Here is a 16,697-nt window from a genome sequence, read left to right on the forward strand (position 1 = left end):
GGAAGGGACCTTGGAGGTCATCGAGTCCAACCACCTGCTCAGGCAGGAAACCCTACACCATTTCGGACAGATGGCTGTCCAGTCTCTTCTTAAAAACTTCCAGTGTTGGAGCATTCACCGCTTCAGGAGGCAGGTTGTTCCACTGGTTAATTGTTCTAACTGTCAGGAAGTTTCTCCTTAGTTCTAGGTTGCTTCTCTCCTTGATTAGTTTCCATCCGTTGCTTCTTGTCCTGCCTTCAGGCGCCTTGGAGAATAGCTTGATTCCCTCTTCTTTGTGGCAGCCCCTGAGATATTGGAACACTGCTATCATGTCCCCCCTCATCCTTCTTTTTGTTAAACCAGACATACCCAATTCCAGAAACCGTTCCTTTTATGTTTTAGCCTCCAGTCCCCTAATCACCTTTGTTACTCTTCCCTGTACTCTTTCCAGAGTCTCAACATCTTGATCACATCCTGTTTGGATTTCTGCACTGGGCCACCCAGAAGCTTACAACTGGTCTAGAACACAGCAGTGCACACAGTAATGGGAGCCCCTAGGATGCCCGTGTAACTTCTTTGTGATGTGAGCTGCACTGGATTTGTTTGTTTAAGCTGCAATTGAAGATGCTGGTCATCACCTTTAAAGCTATTTCTTTATTACAGCAATAGCACTTAGAATTAATATTCCACCCCACGGTATTTTATAGCATTCTCACTTACAGAATTACTCCCCTATGTGTAACTGTACATGATTTATAAGGATAGCTCTACTTCTGAAATCTTTCCCACAAACAGGACATTCATATGGTTTTTCTCCTGTGTGAGTCCTCCAGTGTATCACCAGACTGGAATTCCGACTGAATCTTTTCCCACATTCGAGACACTCATATGGTTTTTCTCCTGTGTGAGTCCTCTGGTGCTTCACCAAGTCGGAATTTCGAATGAAACTTTTCCTACACACCACACATTCATATGGGTTTTCTCCTGTGTGAATTCTCTGGTGTTTCATCAGGTAGGAATTCTGACTGAAACTTTCTCCACAATCTGGACACTGATATGGTTTTTCTCCTGTGTGAGTCCTCTTGTGTATTACCAGATTGGAATTCTGAATGAAACTTTTTCTACAATATAAACACTCATATGGTTTCTCTCCCGTATGAATTCTCTGGTGTCTCACCAGTTTGGAATTCTGAGTGAAACTTTTCCCACAATCTGGACACTCATACAGCCTCTTTTCTCTGTGAATCTTCTGGTGCTTCGCCAGTTCAGATTTGCAACTAAAACTTTCCTGACATTCTGGACATTCATACAGTTTCTCATCTGTATGAGTCTTTTGGTGTATCATCAGATGGAAATTCCAACTGAATTTTTCCCCACAATCTAGGCACTCATATGGTTTTTCTCCAGTGTGAGTGTTCTGGTGTTGCACAAGGGTAAAAGTCTGACTGAAAGTTTTTCCACAATCAGGACACCGATATGATTTCTCCCCTGTGTGAGTCTTCTCGTGAATCACCAAGTTGGAATTCCGAGTGTAACTTTTACCACAGTCCAGACACTGATACCGTTTCTCCCCTGTGTGAGTTCTCTGGTGTACCACCAGGCGAGAATTCCGATGGAAAATTTTCCCACAATCTGCACACTTATATGATTTCTCTCCCATGTAAGTCCTCTGGTGTTTCATCAGGTAGGAATTCTGACTGAAACTTTTACCACAATCACATTTATACGGTTTCTCTCCTGTGTGAGTTCGCTGATGTTTCACCAGGTCGGAGTTGGAACAGAAACCTTTCTGACAATCTGAACACTCATACCGTTTCTCTCCCGTGTGAATCCTCTGGTGTTTCACCAGGTAGGACTTTTGATTGAAACATTTCCCACAATCACATTTATATGGTTTCTCTCCTGTGTGAGTCCGCTGATGTTTCACCAGGTCAGAATTGCAACTGAAACCTTTCCCACAATCTTGGCACTCATACGGTTTCTCTCCTGTGTGGCTCCTCTGGTGTATGACCAAGTAGTAACTCTGACTGAAACTTTTGCCACAATCTGGACATCTATATGGTTTCTCTCCTGTATGAGTTCTCTGATGTTTAACCAGGTCAGAATTGCAAGTGAAATCTTTCCCACAATCTGAACACTCATAGGGTTTCTCTCCTGTGTGAGTCCTCTGGTGTTTCACCAGTTGGGAATTCTGACTAAAATGTTCTCCACAATCACGACATTTATATGGTTTCTCTCCTGTGTGAGTCCTTTGATGTTTCACCAGGTCAGATTTCCAAGAAAAATCTTTCCCACAATCAGGACACTCATATGGTTTCTCTCCTGTGTGAGTCCTCCGATGTTGCACCAGGAGGGAATTCCAACTGAAACCTTTCCCACAATCTGGGCACTCATATGGTTTCGCTTCTGCGTGACTCCTCTTATGTCTTACCATATTAGTGTTCATGCTAAATCTTTTGTCACACTGGGTTGTCCGGTAGAGCTTCTCTCCTGTATGGGTCCTTCCGTGAACCATAAGAGAGCTACTCTGAGTAAAGCTTTTGCCAAACTCCAAACATTTGTATCGCGCTTCACTGAATGGATCGTCTCGTGCATAATCAGCTGTGATCTGCAACCTCTATTTTTCCCACATTAAGCAGTTTCTGGGGTTTTTCCATCACTACTATTCTTGGATTCTTGAGGAGGACAAAAATGTTTCTGATCTCTTTCTTGGAGGTTCTTTGAGTCAACTCACTCTTACCTTCCTGAAAGGATTTAATTAATGCCTGCCCATTTTGGCTATCCCAACGACTTCCAGTTATTTCCCCTTTTTCTTTATTTGGATATTATCTCCCTTGACTTCTCGTGTAATGTTTTGTTGAGTTGCACATGCTCTTTTTTTTCCATCTCAAAACTTTGTTCTTGTTATTTGCTTCCTTTTCTCTGATGAGAAAGGAGAAGAGTTTTCAATCTTCGTGCAGGAAGTAGAAAAGGTTTTGGGTGATGGTTTGTCTTGCATTTTAATGCTGCTTCTCGTTCTCTGTTGTGCAGAGTGCTCTTCTTGGCATCCTCTTTATCTGTAAGATTCATATTAATGGGTTAGTTTCATTATTGTTTAACAAATGGGCGCAAGACGTGGGAAAGCAGCAAAAAAGCCCCATATATTACCATGAAAACATCAAAATTCTAGTTTAACCTCTAACTGTCAATGCTGCTAACACAGGATATTTCCGCTCTGACAACTGATGAAAATGTAGCCATTTTCTCTATTCCTTTAACATGCTTTTTCTTACAGTTAATTTGGGGTGGGAGTTGTACTTTGTTACTTTGGGGGAAGAGAATTTAGTTTTTGAGTTCAACTATGTAGGGCCGATACTTGTATCCCGAATAAATGTACTTTCAGGAAGAATTTTGCCTCAAAGTTCTTTTGATGGGTTTCATCTATCGCACAGGTTGACAATCCGCAGCTCTGAAGCCGCATGCGGCACTTTCAGCCTTCTCCTGCGGCTCCAGGCTCCAGTCCTCCTCCGCCATTTGGAGACAGAGACAGGCACTTGCGCTTCGCTTCAATCTCTCTCTCTCTCTCTCTCTCTCTCTCTCTCTCTCTCTCTCTAATCTTCTGCTCACCTGGCCAGCCGGCGCCCAGGTACCCCGCCCCCTGGGAGAAATACGACCAGGAAGTCCCTTTCCTGGGCTGGCCTTGTCCAAGGCACACATGGCCGGGGAGCTGCACGGAGCAGCCCCAGGATCCCTCCTGGGAGCATTCCACTGGAGCCTTTGCTGAGTGAGCCAGCCCTCTCGCAAGCCACGGCTCCAAGGGAGTGCAGCCCCTGCGATCCTCATTCGGTGCTACTGTTGGCCCTGCTGGCTGGGAAGGCGCGCAAAGTCCCGGTTGCCGGGAAGGAAGAGGGAGACACAGCAAGGGCAGGAGAGGAGTGCCAATTTAAAGCCAGCCCAATAAGAATGTCCAGGTGAGCAGAAGATCGGAGAGAGAGAGAGAGAGAGAGAGAGAGAGAGAGAGAGAGAGAGAGAGAGAAGTGCAAGTGCCTCTCTGTCTCTCTGTCTCTCTCTCTCACACACATACACACACACACAAAGATGCTCAGTTTCAGATTACCATCTCTTGGATGGTAAATTTGCTTCCATAAATCAACAAGCAGGGGGTCAAGTTTGAGGCGGAGGGGGCAGGAATGAGCCCTGCCAATTAAAGATGCAAATTCCACTGGAGCAACTGAGCACCCCATTTAGAATGGAGAGTGCCGGTGCAAAGCAAAGGAAGGTTTGCAAAATGGAAAGCTTCTTCCCTTCACCAAGATTTAGAGCCGGTGGGAAGACAGTCCTGGCGGTACCTCAAGAGCTTTCATTGCTCAAACTGCCCCCAGCATCGCACTGCCCGGCAAATGCAATTGCTCAAAGGCTGGACAGGGTCAGGAGCCAAGGTGGGGTAGGGTGGGGAAAGAGAGAGTTGTTGAACTGAAGCAAGCGCTCTACAAAGGATTCAATCCCCCCCCCCAAAGTACATTCCCCTTTTATTCGGGGTGCAAAATGTGTCCGGTCCATGCCATGAGCATTTTCAAGACTTTGATGGGTAGACGCTTGGCTTGGCACAAAGGGTCTGAGAGGGGAATGGCGTGGAGGAAAGCTTTGCCGCCGCCACCACCATCAGTAAGGTTCCCAGCAAGTCTGCTTTGCCAAGGTAGCTCAACTCCATTACCGCTTCTGCCATTGCTGAGCTCTGGGGGGCCTCCTCCTCCTCCTGCTCCTCCTCCTCTGCACTGGCTACTTCTTATGGCAGAAAGCATGGCGCTGTAATCATGACCAAAAGCCTGGCATGAAAACTCACTGGGGGGGAACGCCAGGCACTGCTGCTGCTCAGGAACCAAAACGGTTCCAAGCGCGACTTAAGGGTGGGACTGCAGGAGGGAGGGAGGAAGAGAGAGGGAGAGAAGGGAAGCACAAGTGCCTCTCTCTGTCTCTCACTCTCTCTCACACTCACACAAACACACTGAGTGGGGGAAGAGGGCAGGAGAGACGCACCAGTGGAGAACCAGCTGAATAAGAATGTCCACGGTGTGTCAGCTGTGGTGGGGTGCCTGAGATGCAGCAGGCTCTTAAGGCAGCCGTGTTCATTTGTCCCATTCCATTCGGGCCAGTTTCTCCTCTTCTCGATCCCCATGAGACCAAGATAGAAAAACCTGTGTGTGGGGGCGCATGTGGCTGCTCGGACCAGATTAATGAATGAATGGACAGAAAGAGAGGGAGAGAGAATGAAAAAGAGAGAGAGAGAGAAAGAGAGAGAGAAAGAGAGAGAGAAAGAGAGAGAGAAAGAGAGAGAGGGAGAGGAAAGAGAGAGAGAGAAGGAGAGGGAGAGAGGAAAGAGAGAGGGAGAGGAAAGAGAGAGAAAGAGAGAGAGGAAAGAGGGAGAAGAAAGAAAAAGAGGAAAAAGAAAGAGGAAAGAGAGAGAGAGAGAGGAAAGATAAAAAAGAAAGAAAAGAGAGGGAGAGAGGAAAGAGAAAGAGAGAGGAAAGAGAGAGAGGAAAGAGAAAAAAGAGGGAGAGGAAAGAGAGGGAGAGAGAGGGAGAGGAAAGAGAGAGGGAGAGGAAAGAGAGAAAGAGAGGAAAGAGAGAAAGAGGGAGAGGAAAGAGAAAGAGTGGGAGAGGAAAGAGAGAGAGAACTCATGCACAGCAGCCTCTATTTCTTTTTAATTAAACTCTTCAATCAAGCTCCCCTCCTCTCATGCGCACTCCCAGAATTTTGCAGCTCCCAGTGTTTTCTTTTCTCTGGGAAACAGGTCCAAGTGGCTCTTTGAGTGTTTAAGGTTGCAGACCCCTGATCTATCAGAACCATGACATTAACATTATTTATGGTTGACTTGGCATATAGAACACCAGCAAAATTCAAGTTAAAATATTGATTTGTTTATAAAATTCACACATATACGCCCACAGAAATAGACACCTAAGAATTTACATATATTTCTGCGTCCATATGTCTACGTATATCAATCAGAACAGAGCTGGAAAGGACCTTGTAGGAATTCTAGCCCAAGCCCCTGCTCCAGCAGGAGACCCCGTATCATTTCAGACAACTGGCTGCCAGTCTCTTCTTAAAAACCTCCAGGGATGAAGCACCCACAACTTCTAGAGGGAAACTGTTCCACCAGTTAAATTGTTCTCACTGTTAGGAAATTTCTCTTTAGTTCCAGGTTGCTTCTCTCCTTGATTTCTTTCCACCCATCGTTCCTTATGTCGCCTTCTGCTGCTTTGGAAAACAAGTTGACTCCCTCTTCTTTGGGGAAACCTCTCAAATATTGGAACGTTGGAATATTGCTATCGCGTCATCTCCCATCTCCCAGCAGAAAATCACAGGCAGAAGTTTTAGTCATGCAGCATAAGTGCAAAAACATTTGGAAACAGAAGGAACATGCAACAGCAGCAGCAGCTGATGTTTCAGCCTTGTTGCTTGCTCTGCTTTTACACCGAGGAGGAAACCAGGCAAATCTACTTGCTCCCCGTCTCCTCCGACCTGCCCTCCACTCACCTTCCAGCTGCTGCTTCGTCCCTGGGAAGAGCAGGACAGCCGCTCTACATCTCTCCATCCTCCCATGGATGACTCGGAAGAGAAAATTCCTCAGCCTTTGTCCTCTCCTCGACGTCCTTTCTAGCAATACTCGATGGTTTTCATTTCACCTTAGCTCCTCTCCCTCCGGTTGGATGTCGCAACTCAGCCAGCAGCGATGCTGATTATGTTGACGGTTTCCAGGCGCTGTTGTTGTGTTAGAGCGCCACCTAGTGACGTGAGCCTGAAAATACGCTCGTTCTTTCTCCGGCATTTCTAAGATGTTTTAATGAAGAGCCGTTTTCCATTCTTAGCCACCACGTCCGTCACTTTTCTCCAGGACGATCTAGCCCTCGTCTGCCCTTTGGGGTCTCGCAGGGACGCCCCGCCCTCATCGTCACTGCAACTGAGCTAGGAGCTTCACTTCACTAAACCGAGGGAAAGCATCCGTGGGGGGAACACAGTGCCATTAGGCAAGAAGAAAGCACACCTCTCTTGGGGATCAGTGGAGTCTTCCAGCCAGTTCTTCATCAAAACTACCTTTGAAAGTGAGGGAAGCTCTAACAATGAAGATTAACCCTACCTAACTTGACAAGATTAGCCAAGTGCTGCATCATAAAAGTTCATAGCGTTTGCAGGATATTTTCATTGATTCCTTGGTTCCTTATGTGCCATCAAGTCGTATTCAACTCCCACCGAGCACATGAATAGCTTTCATCCATGACAATTGTTATGACAAGCAAAGTCAATGTAGAAGCCAGATTGACTTAATCACAATTTGATTAATTTAACAACTACTGTGATTCGCTCAAGAACTGCGACAAGGAAAGGTCGTAAAATGGGGCAAACTCACTTAACAAATGCTTCACTTAGCAAGAGAAATTTTGAGCTCAATTTTGATCGTAAGTCAAGGACTACCTGGAATGAAATACAGAATATAACCTTGAAGTGCCCACCCACATTGCTTTGAAACACAACTGGATAGCATATATTATTTTTCCACCTGCATTCTTGCAGGGCCTAAATCTCACTAGAGGGCAGAATTGCTCAGAGCAGCCTTCCCAATTCCCAGCCCATACCCCCTGAGTAGAAGTCGAAGGCCCCAGCGGAAGGTCAAAGTCCGGGGCCCCTGCCTGTTCCGCTTCTACCCTCTGGATCTGAAACCAGGTCTGTCGGACTGACGATCCTGTGTGGCCGTGAAGGGACGGGGAGGCTGTGAGACTCCAGAGCCTGTTCCTGGCTGAAAGGGCTGCCTGCGGGTGTACGGGTAAGCGCGCCTGTCAGTCCGCCTGTTGAGATGTGTCATGACCTTCCGCTTATCCTTATTTTCAATCAAATAAGGATTCAGGACCTCTCCAAATAAATGCCCTCCTTGATAAGGGGCCGCAGCCAGGCACCAGTATCAAGCTCTACGGGGCTTGCCATTTGCTGGTGGGGGGAAGTTAGAAGACGACACACCACCGCTGTTCCAAGCTGCATCTCTGCCCCAACACCTCGCTTTTCAGCCGGCCGCAGTGGGAACCAGGCCCGGAAGCTCTGCCGACCAGCTGGGCGTCGGGAGCCGGCGGGATGCCCCCGAACACGGCCGCGCAACGTCTGGCAACCCCAAGCTAACCCAGATTGAAGCGCAGCCGAGCAACCCAAGACTCGTTGCCCCGCCTTTCAGCTGGTAGCTGTGGAAGTCAAGCCCAGACGCCCCGCCAATCAGCTGGGCGTCGAGAGCTGGCGGGACGGCAAGAGGAGTGAGTCAGTTGGGAAACTACCGCAGGGACCGCTCTCCACGGAGAGCTGCAAGGCACAAACAGACTCACCATTGCTGAAGGAACCGGAACACGATGCAGCAGCAGACGGCTCTATCTTGATCAGTCAGAAGGCTGGACAGAGAGGCGGGGTTCAGCAGGAAGAGGACTGGGGCCAGACAAATGGACTTTTAAAGGCAGCCGGGCGGATGGTGGTTTCTGGGTGGAGGGTGGGGTTTTGGGTGTGGCACTGTTATAAGAAGCACTGGGAGCAAACCACTTTGTTGTGCAGGAGAAAAAGATCTGGGCGACTCGGCTGGTGCACAACCTGGGGGTCCTCCTGGACTGACAGTTCCTGCTTCAGGAGGCCATGCTGGGGGAGGGACTTTGCATAGATTGCACCAATCCTGCCCTTTCCTGGAAAGAGAGGCCTTGCACATGGGTCACTTGTGCCTCGGTCACCCGTTTGGATCACTGCACTGGACCACCCAGAAAGTTTAACTGGTTCAGAACGCTGCAGCGCACACGGTAATCGGGGGCCCTAGGTTGCTCATGTAAATCTTTGTGGTGCATGTTGCCCTGGATTTGTTTTTTTAAGATGCAATTCAAGATGCTGGTCATCACCTTTAAAGCTATTTATCATAGCAATAGCTCTTAGACATATATACCACCCCACAGTGCTTGATAGCACTCTCAATTTCCAGAGTCAGCATATTGCACCCAACAAACTGGGTCCTATTTTACTCATCTCGGAGAGATAGTGTCAACCTTGACCTCCATCAGGATCAAACTTCAGGCTGTGGGCAGAGTCAACGGGCAATGCTGCATTGTAACCACTGACACAATAGGGCACCTGTCATTATTGTCCCACCTTTATTATTTTTGCATCTATCTGTTGTACAAGGTCAAACAGGGTGTTCGCACTCCTAGCCCCTTCCCTTAAATATTGCCATCTGATAGGAGCTAGGAAGTGAGCCTTTTCTGTTGCAGACCCTGCCCAATGAAACACTCTTCCCCTGAAGTGTGGAAGGCCTTTATCCTCCATATCTTCCATAAAGCAAGGTAGATCCAGTTTTCCCCCTAAGCACTGGGATAAGAAGAGGCGCCTGCACGTCAGAAGCCTGAATTGAAACCAGGTTTTTGTTTATATGCATTTGGTTTTAATAGTTAGTTTAGTTTATTGATTAGTCCATAGGCCATATCGGAATACAGAATTCCAAACATCAATTATTAATAAAACCCTATAAAAATAAATTAAAATGAAATTGGAGTAAAATACAACAATATGATACATTGATAAGTGAAATAAGATAGAATTATATCTCAGTATCACCCCTAAAATCTACCCCAATCAGTCCCACATATGCTGATCTCAGCCAAACCATTTTACTCAAGTACTCTGCCACATTAAACGTTTTCAAATTCTGGCCGCACATAAGATATATTGTATTAACATGGGGCTCCCAATGGATAGTTAGAAGGTCAGGAGGCCTGGTTAACTTCTACGTTGAACAAATGAATCACCTTGTTGGGACTCCCAGACCATCAAATTGCCATCAACCTTGCTAGAGGTGCCATGTATTGTAGAGCCAGTGCATGTTAACCGTGGAGGCTTTTCATTTTGCCATTTGCAATATATGGGCTTTATTGCTGTCTGTATTCAGGCTTTATTGCTGTAAATTCTGTGGAGTCACCATTAGGTGGGATGCCATATACATTTTCTTAACAAATAAAGATACATACCCCATGCTTATTATATGTAGAAATAACATAAGGTGGCAAAGATACCTAATACAGATCTAAGCTCGCTTTCTCTGGCCCAAAACAACAGTTCACCATGGCTCTGTGAAAGGGAACGACTGCACTGGCCCAGACGAAGCAAGCTGAGATTTCTTCCCTCATGTTTAATAAAACATGCTTGACTAAAAAGAATCATGCAAGGAATTAATAATTTCTCAGCTAGGCTTCCAGTAAGAGACAAGAAACAAAATTCAAGATCAAATTTTTCCTCATGTGGAATTTCTTCTATAATAAGAGAGGAATTTACTGCAAAACACTGTCCATAATCTGGGCATTTGAATGGTTACTCTGCTATGTGTAACTTTACATGATTTATAAGCTTATACTTACTACTGAAATCTCTCCCACAATCTGGGCACTCATATGGTTTTTCTCCCGTGTGAATCCTCCTATGTATTACCAGGTCAGCATTCCGGATGAATCTTTTCCCACAATCTGAACACTCATATGGTTTTTCTCCTGTGTGAGTTCTCCTATGTATTACCAGGTCGGAATTCCGGATGAATCTTTTCCCACAATCTGGACACTCATATGGTTTTTCTCCTGTGTGAGTTCTCCTATGTATTACCAGATAGGAATTCCGGATGAATTTTTTCCCACAATCTGGACACTCATACGGTTTTTCTCCTGTGTGAGTCCTCCTATGTATTATCAGGTACGAATTGCGGATGAATCTTTTCCCACAATCTGAGCACTCATATGATTTTTCTCCTGTGTGAATCCTCTTGTGTATTACCAGGTCGTAATTCTGGGTGAAACTTTTCCCACAATCTGGACACTCATATGGTTTCTCCCTCGTGTGAATCCTCTGGTGTATCACCAACTTGTAATTAAGTCTGAAACTTTTCCCACAATCTGGACACTTATATGGTTTCTCTCCCGTGTGAATCCTCTGGTGTACCACCAGGTCAGAATTGAAAGTGAAACCTTTCCCACAATCTGAACACTCATATGGTTTCTTTCCTATGTGAGTCGTCAGATGTTTCACCAAGTGGGATTTGTAACCAAAACCTTTCCCACAATCTGAACACTCATATGGTCTTTCTCCTGTGTGAGCCCTCTGGTGTATCACCAAGTTTGAATTCTGAATGAAACTTTTCCCACAATACAGACACTCATATGGTTTCTCTCCTGTGTGAGTCATCAGATGTTTCACCAGGTGGGATTTGTGACCGAAACCTTTCCCACAATCTGAACACTCATATGGTTTTTCTCCTGTGTGAGTCCTCTGATGTATCACCAGGTTTGAATTGCGACTGAAACCTTTCCCACAATCAGGACACTCATGGGATTTCTCTCCCGTGTGAGTCCTTCGATGTTTCACCAGGTCAGAATTGCAACTGAAAACTTTCCCACAATCCGAACACTCACACGGTTTCTCTCCCATATGAGTCCTCTGGTGTTTCACCAGGTAGGAATTCTGACTAAAATGTTCTCCACAATCATGACATTTATATGGTTTCTCTCCTGTGTGAGTCCTTTGATGGTTCACCAGGATGGATTTCCAAGAAAAATCTTTCCCACAATCAGGACACTCATATGGTTTCTCTCCCGTGTGAGTCCTCCGATGTTGCACCAGGAGGGAATTCCAACTGAAACCTTTCCCACAATCTGGGCACTCATATGGTTTCTCTTCTGCATGAGTCCTCTTGTGTCTTACCATATTAGTGTTCATGCTAAATCTTTTGTCACATTCGGTCGTCTGGTAGAGCTTGTCTCCTGTATGGGTCCTTCCATGAGTCGTAAGGGAGCTATTCTGAGTAAAGCTTCAAACTGCAAACATTTGTATCGCTTTTCACTGGGTGGATCGTCTCATGCATAATCAGCTGTGATCTGCAACTTCTATTTTTCCCACATTAAGGGGTTTTTCCATCACTACTATTCTTGGATTCTTGAGGAGGACAAAAATGTTCTGATCTCTTTCTTGGAGGTTCTTTGAGTCAACTCACTCTTACCTTCCTGAAAGGCTTTAATTGATGCCTGCCCATTTTGGCTACCCCAATGACTTCCAGTTATTTCCCCTTTTTCTTTATTTGGATATTATCTCCCTTGACGTCTCGTGTAATGTTTTGTTGAGTTGCACATGCTCTATTTTTTCCATCTCAAAACTTTGTTCTTGTTATTTGCTCCCTTTTCTCTGATGAGAAAGGAGGAGAGTTTTCAATCTTCGTGCAAGAAGTAGAAAAGGTTTTGGGTGATGGTTTGTCTTGCATTTTAATGCTGCTTCTCATTCTCTGTTGTGCAGAGTGCTCTTCTTGGCATCCTCTCTATCTGTAAGATTCATATTAATGGGTTATTTTCATTATTGTTCAACAAATGGGTGCAGGACATGTGAAAGCAGCAAAAAAGCAATATATATTACCATGAAAACATCAAAATTCTAGTTTAACCTCTGTCAACGCTGCTAACATTGGATGTTTCCGCTCTGACTGATGAAAATGCAGCCATTTTCTCTATTCCTTTAACCTATTCTCCAAAACGCCTGAAGGCAGGACAAGAAGCAACGGGTGGAAACTAATCTAGGAGAGAAGCAACCTAGAACTAAGGAGAAACTTCCTGACAGTGAGAACAATTAATCAGCGGAACAGCCTGCCTCCAGAAGCAGTAAATGCTCCAACACTGGAAGTTTTTAAGAAGAGACAGGACAGCCATTTGTCCGAAATGGTGTAGGGTTTCCTGCCTGAGCAGGGGATTGGACTAGATGACCTCCAAGGTCCCTTCCAACTTTACTACTATTACTAACAGGCTTTTTCTTACTTTAGAAATTAGGGGCAGCAGAGAGGGGGGAATTGGAATGTAAGCTCAGCTAGCCATAATAATAACACTGCTGTGGGAATCCAAGGACAAGTTGTCCGGCTGTGGAGCTGAAGAGAAAGCAGTGCTTTAAGCTAATTGGGTAATGTGATTTATGACAGTTAATTGGGGGTGGAAGTTGTACTTTGTTACTTTGTATCTGAGGGAAGGGAATTTAGTTTTTGGGTTCAACTATGTAGGGCCGATACTTTGTATCCCGAATAAATGTACATTAAGGAAGAATTTTGCCTCAAAGTCCTTTTGATGGGTTTCATCTACCGGAACCATGACATAAACATTATTTATGATTGACTTGGCATATAGAAGACCATCAAGATTCAAGTTAAAATATTGATTTGTTTATAAAATTCACACATATTCGCCCACAGAAATAGACACCTAACAATTTACATATTTCTGTGTCCATATGTGTATGTATATTGATAAATACGTATCAATATGATAAATCTTCAGAGTCAGTTAAACCTACAATACAATGGAAACTAATTGAATAGAAAATAAGTACAATTGGTGGGGAAAAGGAAAAGATAATACAATGGAAGTAAGATAAACACATAGGCAAAAATAGCTGGGTCTTAGAGTGGGAAAGGAAGAAGACAAGCTATAAAAAAATTAGCTATAAGAGGAAACGGCTAGCCAGGAAAGGCACACTGAATTGAAAAACAGGAAAAAAAATTATTGTTCTAAAAAAAAGGGGACATAAATATCTACAGTTTAAAATAAACATTTAAAAGTCTAATTTTTCTTATTATTATTGTATATGTGAATATGATTTAATATGTTATCACAGGAGTATCAAACTCAATTTCACTGAGGGCCGCATCAGCATTGGGGTTGCCCTGGGGGGGGGTGGCCTGCTGGGTGGGCGTGGCCAGAGTGGGTGTGGCCTGCTGGGCGGGCATGGCCAGTTCTACATCATTTGGGTCAAGGGTGCCTGTGGGGGTCTGGGCAGGAGTGGGACAGATCTGAGGGTCTCTGGCAGAAGGGGGTGGGACCGGGGCAAGTGCCAAAATGGCCAACACAAAATTGTACATTGGCTCCCAGCTGGCCTGGGCCAGGGCCAAGGCAGTGGGGCCCATTTCCTCACTGTTTCCAGGATGGCTTCGTGGGCTACATGAAACCACTTCGGATCTGGAACTGTTACAGCCGGGGACAGGGGGACTGCATAAAAGAAGGGAATATTTTGGGTTAAAACTTTGAAGAGAACCAAGCTTTGAAAGCTTCTCTTCCACTTATTGCAATAAACAAAACAAAAAGTGTTCACTGTGTCTTAGCTGGTTATTGGTCAGGCGAGCTTGCCTCTGGTCATGAAGGAAAGTAGCCAGGAGCACATAACATATATCAATCAGAATAGACCTTGTAGGAATTGTAGCCCACCCCCCTGCTCAAGCAGGAGACCCCGTATCATTTCAGACAAGTGGCTGCCAGTCTCTTCTTAAAAACCTCCAGGGATGAAGCACCCACAACTTCTAGAGGGAAACTGTTCCACCGGTTAAATTGTTCTCACTGTTAGGAAATTTCTCTTTAGTTCCAGGTTGCTTCTCTCCTTGATTCCTTTCCACCCATCGTTCCTTATGTTGCCTTCTGATGCTTTGTGGCAGCCTCTCAAATATTGGAACACTGGAATACTGCTATCGTGTCATCTCCCAGCAGAAAATCACAGGCAGAAGTTTTAGTCATGCAGCATAAGTGCAAAAACATTTGGAAACAGAAGGAACAAGCAGCAGCAGCAGCAGCAGCAGCAGCAGCAGCAGCAGCAGCAGCAGCCGATATTTTCAGCCTTGTTGCTTGCTCTGCTTTTACACCGTGGAGGAAACCAGGCAAAACTACTTGCTCCCCCTTTCCTCCGACACGCCCCCCACTCACCTTCCAGCTACTGCTTTGTCCCTGGGAAGAGCACGAGAGCCGCTCTACATCTCTCCACCCTCCCGTGGATGACTCGAAAGACGACGTCCCTCAGGCCTTGTCCTCTCCTCGACGTCCTTTCTAGCAATACTCGATGGTTTTCACTCCGTTTGACGTTAGCTGCTCTCCCTCCGGTTGGATGTCGCAACTCAGCCAGCAGCGATGCTGATTATGTTGACGGTTTCCAGGCGCTGTTGTTGTGTTAGAGCGCCACCTAGTGACGTGAGCCTGAAAATACGCTCGTTCTTTCTCCGGCGTTTCTAAGATGTTTTAATGAAGAGCCGTTTTCCGTTCTTAGCCACCACGTCCATCACTTTTCTCCAGGACGATCTAGCCCTCGTCTGCCCTTTGTGGTCTCGCAGGGACGCCCTCATCGTCACTGCAACTGAGCCAGGAGCTTCACTTGCAGGCACTAAACCGAGGGAAAGCATCCGTGGGGGGAGCAGAATGTGACATCAAGCAACAAGAAAGCTCACCTCCCTTGGGGATCAGTGGAGACTCTTCCAGCCAGTTCTTTGTCTTGGGGTGCAGGATAACCCCCCCCAAACTACCTCTGCAACTGAGGGAAGCTCTAAGGGTGAAGCCTGACCCCACTTAGCTTCCCAAGATTAGCCAGCTGCTGCATCATAAAAGTCGACCAAGGTCTTCTTTGTACATGCAACCTTAAAAAATTGCTAGGTTCATGCCATTAATAGAATACAGGTAGTCCCCAACTTACAACAGTTTGTTAAGTGACTGTTTGAAGTTACAAGCGCAGTGAAAAAAGTGAATAATGACCAGTTTTCACACTTAGGACTATTGCAGCATCCCTGTGGTCACGGAATCAAAATTCAGCCACTTGGCAAGTGATTCATATTTATGATGGTTGCATTGTTCTGGGGTCATGAACTTCTGACAAGCAAAGTCAACGGGGAAGCCAGATTGACTTAATCACAGTTTGATTAATTTAACAACTACTGTGATTCGCTCAAGAACTGCGACAAGGTCGTAAAATGGGGCAAACTCACTTAACAAACGTTTCACGTAGCAACTTTGGGCCCAGTTGTGGTTGTAAGTGAGGAGTACCTGGAATGAAATACAGGACAAAACCTTGAAGTGCCCACCAAGGTTGCTTCCAAACACATCTAGATAGGAGATACTATTTTTCCATCTGCATTTTTGCAGAACCTACATCTCACTAAATCAGCGGTTCTCAACCTGTGGGTCGGGACCCTATTTGGGGTTGAACGACCAGTTCACGGGGGTCGCCAAACAACGCAGTCCGCCATTTTTTTCCCCCTTTTCCTTAGATGTGCTACTCCCTTTTATTCTATTGGCTTTTGAAAGCCAATAGAATAGACTCTCTTGAATAGAGTCTAATTCTATTGGCTTTCAAAAGCCAATAGGAATTGTCCAGCTGTCTCTGCCCTGCTGAGCCCGCCAAAAGTCCCATTCTGCAAACGGTGCTGCACCAGTTGAGTAGTCCTCGACTTACGACCGGTTGAGTAGTCCTCGACTTACGACCGGTTGGGGGGGGTCGCGGCATTAAAAAGGTTGAGAACCACTGCACTAAAGGCTGAAATTCTTTCCAAATTTCCAGAGAAGTTTGATTCCAGCATTGAACATTCCCAGGCAGCTTGGGCAAAACATTTGGAGATTGTTAGTTTGAAGAAAGCTGATCTAAAGATTTCTGTGCTTTAGTAGTTGGCGCTCAGTTGCCCTCAAAACTTCTCTACATCCCCAAAATTTATAACTGATTTCTTGTGGCTCTCAAGAATTTAGGACATGGAAGCACCAGCATTTCAGGGGATCCAAGGGGACTAGGCTCACTCCTGCAGGCCAGGGCTGATTTTAAGTCTGTTAAATGTGAGGCAATTCAAAAGCCAATAGGAATTGTTCAGGCTGTCTCTGCCCTGCTGAGCCTGCCAAAAGTCCCATTCTGCG

At 45.6% G+C, this 16,697-nt stretch overlaps 1 protein-coding gene across 1 annotated transcript; it reads right to left on the reverse strand.

Moving 5' to 3' along the window:
* Window positions 1-618: 618 nt before the first annotated feature.
* LOC120305035 (zinc finger protein 271-like) lies at window positions 619-14,890 on the reverse strand. The gene is made up of 4 exons (XM_039336343.1): window positions 14,736-14,890; window positions 10,342-12,326; window positions 7,596-7,769; window positions 619-2,587 (listed from the first exon to the last, which is right to left on the reverse strand). Exons 2-4 carry the CDS (start codon window positions 11,728-11,730, stop codon window positions 704-706), a joined length of 3,447 nt encoding a protein of 1,148 aa, XP_039192277.1. The 5' UTR covers window positions 11,731-12,326; window positions 14,736-14,890; the 3' UTR covers window positions 619-703.
* Between the last annotated feature and the right edge of the window lie 1,807 nt (window positions 14,891-16,697).

The sequence above is a fragment of the Crotalus tigris genome, unplaced genomic scaffold, assembly GCF_016545835.1.
Source record: "Crotalus tigris isolate CLP2741 ecotype Arizona unplaced genomic scaffold, ASM1654583v1 scf7180000017666.379230911805:20528666, whole genome shotgun sequence".
In the NCBI taxonomy this organism is placed as follows: Eukaryota; Metazoa; Chordata; class Lepidosauria; order Squamata; family Viperidae; genus Crotalus; species Crotalus tigris.